Source organism: Plasmodium gonderi (genome assembly GCF_002157705.1).
Source record: "Plasmodium gonderi DNA, contig: Pgo-contig_217, whole genome shotgun sequence".
NCBI classification, from domain to species: domain Eukaryota; phylum Apicomplexa; class Aconoidasida; order Haemosporida; family Plasmodiidae; genus Plasmodium; species Plasmodium gonderi.
In genome coordinates, this window is record NW_021629133.1 from 1 (window position 1) to 2,106 (window position 2,106).

General features: G+C 21.1%; 1 protein-coding gene across 1 annotated transcript; it reads right to left on the reverse strand.

Moving 5' to 3' along the window:
- Positions 1–550: 550 nt before the first annotated feature.
- Positions 551–1,520, reverse strand: PGO_002060 (variable surface protein; the record flags this gene model as incomplete). The annotated part of the gene is made up of 3 exons (XM_028691061.1): positions 551–670; positions 839–1,234; positions 1,470–1,520. The coding sequence occupies 3 exons, from the start codon at positions 1,518–1,520 to the stop codon at positions 551–553; spliced, it is 567 nt and encodes a 188-aa protein (XP_028546862.1).
- Between the last annotated feature and the right edge of the window lie 586 nt (positions 1,521–2,106).

Sequence of the window (2,106 nt, forward strand, 5' to 3'; positions counted from 1 at the left end):
TATGATGTTATAGAAATAAAATCATTGATTAATAAACAATAAAATACCATAGGAATGGTCTATAAAACAAATATTATAAGGAATAAATTATACATATATATATAAACAATTCTATGAACACAATTATGATAAAATGAAATTTATCCTGCAATATACCTAATAATATTATATTTTCATTTAAGATGTAATGGTAAATATATACAAAAATATAAATTTTTTTATAATATTATGGGATATTAACATAATAAAAATAAAATAATGTATAATATCATTTACATACCATGTCCATATTTTTTATTTAATGCATATAAAAGCAAACTACAATATTAATAAAATTGAATCAATCATTATAACATAATTGTAAATCATGAGGTTGAAATTGATCAAAGCATTAATATAACAACAGGAAGGAAAAAATAGGGACGATAAAAATGAATACTTATTTCATATGTTAAATTATAAAAACTGAACCCTTAAAGCTAAACACTAAAGCTGAACACTGAACCTTATAAAATATAATATGTATACATTAAATCTACCTATATTTTTACTAGTATTCTACAGTGTTATATAATAATGTATAATTTTTATGAGTTAAATTTTTGTATTCTTTTTCAAATGAGTCACTTAATTTAAGTGCTCCATTCCTTTTTTGCCACAATCCCTTTAGCTTCATTACAATTGGTTATATGTAAGATCCATAATGAGTATACTGAAAATAATGAAATAAACTTATATTTTTATGAATTTTGTATTCATATGATATTTAAATTGTATAACAGCTTGTTTTATAAATTGTAATATCATACAATTTGTATAAAATAAATATATTATTAACCTTATATATAATAAATGTAGTTACTGATATGGGAGTAATTACAAGGAATGAAGCTAAAAAAGTCTTGTCTGCATATCTCCCATAATAGAAATATAGAATTTTAAGGACGCCTGTGCATCCAGGCCATGTCTTCATTTTTGAGTTATATTCATCATTAAATTTTTTCAAAACGTCATTGAAACTGTTGTTATATTTATTTTGACTTATTAATATAAGCTTCTTATAATTTTTATAGAATTCAACATCAAAGTTACAATTATTAGGATTATAATTTAAATATAAATTATCATCATACAAATTTCTTAATTTTTTCATAATGTAACATGTACTATCACTAATATCAACAACATGGACATTGAGTATATCAAATACATCCTTACAATCATTTTCTGCCTCCTTTTTAATTATTTCATAACATTTTTTCCCTCAGAACAAGATGGATTACTTAATTTTAGATTATCTTTTAGGTTGTAGCTCAAATATTTGCATGATGATTTTATTTTATTAGATCAATTCTTTCATATGTATCCTAAATATTGGATAATTTGTTGACAAGAAACAGTAAATGTCTTATACGAATTTGCTATTTTAACAATTATTTTTGTGTATGATTCTTTATATTTAGCATTACCCACTTCATCCTCTTGATAATATTGACACTATTAATACTCTTAATCCTCATTATCCTCTATAATAGTATTTTTAACATTATTATAATCTTCCATATATTTGGGAAAAATATTTTTAAAATCAATCTAAAAAATAAGATTATTATGTATGAAAAAAATTAAATTAATAAGATAATGTAAAAATTATGTACATTATGTTTATATATCATGGAATTTCAAAAGTAGCAGATATAAACTATAGATATAATGTCAAATAAGAACGTATATCCTTGTCTACAGATATAGAATTACCCATATTACCAAATGATTATTAATTAATATAATGCAAAATTATTTATTTTATAATAATTTATAAACAATTACATGATAAACGTATCAAAACCAATGCTATGAAGAAATAATATAAGTTATTTTTTGTAAATGTTAAATTTTTACAATTTTTTGTAATAACGGTTCATATTAAGCATTTATTTATATTAAAGTATGGAGCTATTATGCACTGAATGGTGCAATTCTACACATAAATAATATGAAAAAAAGTTTTTAAATGACTTATGTAACAATATTAAAGCATAATCATTACTTAAGTATTATGTTGTATATATTTCATATATACAATATATTAGTTATACGACATAA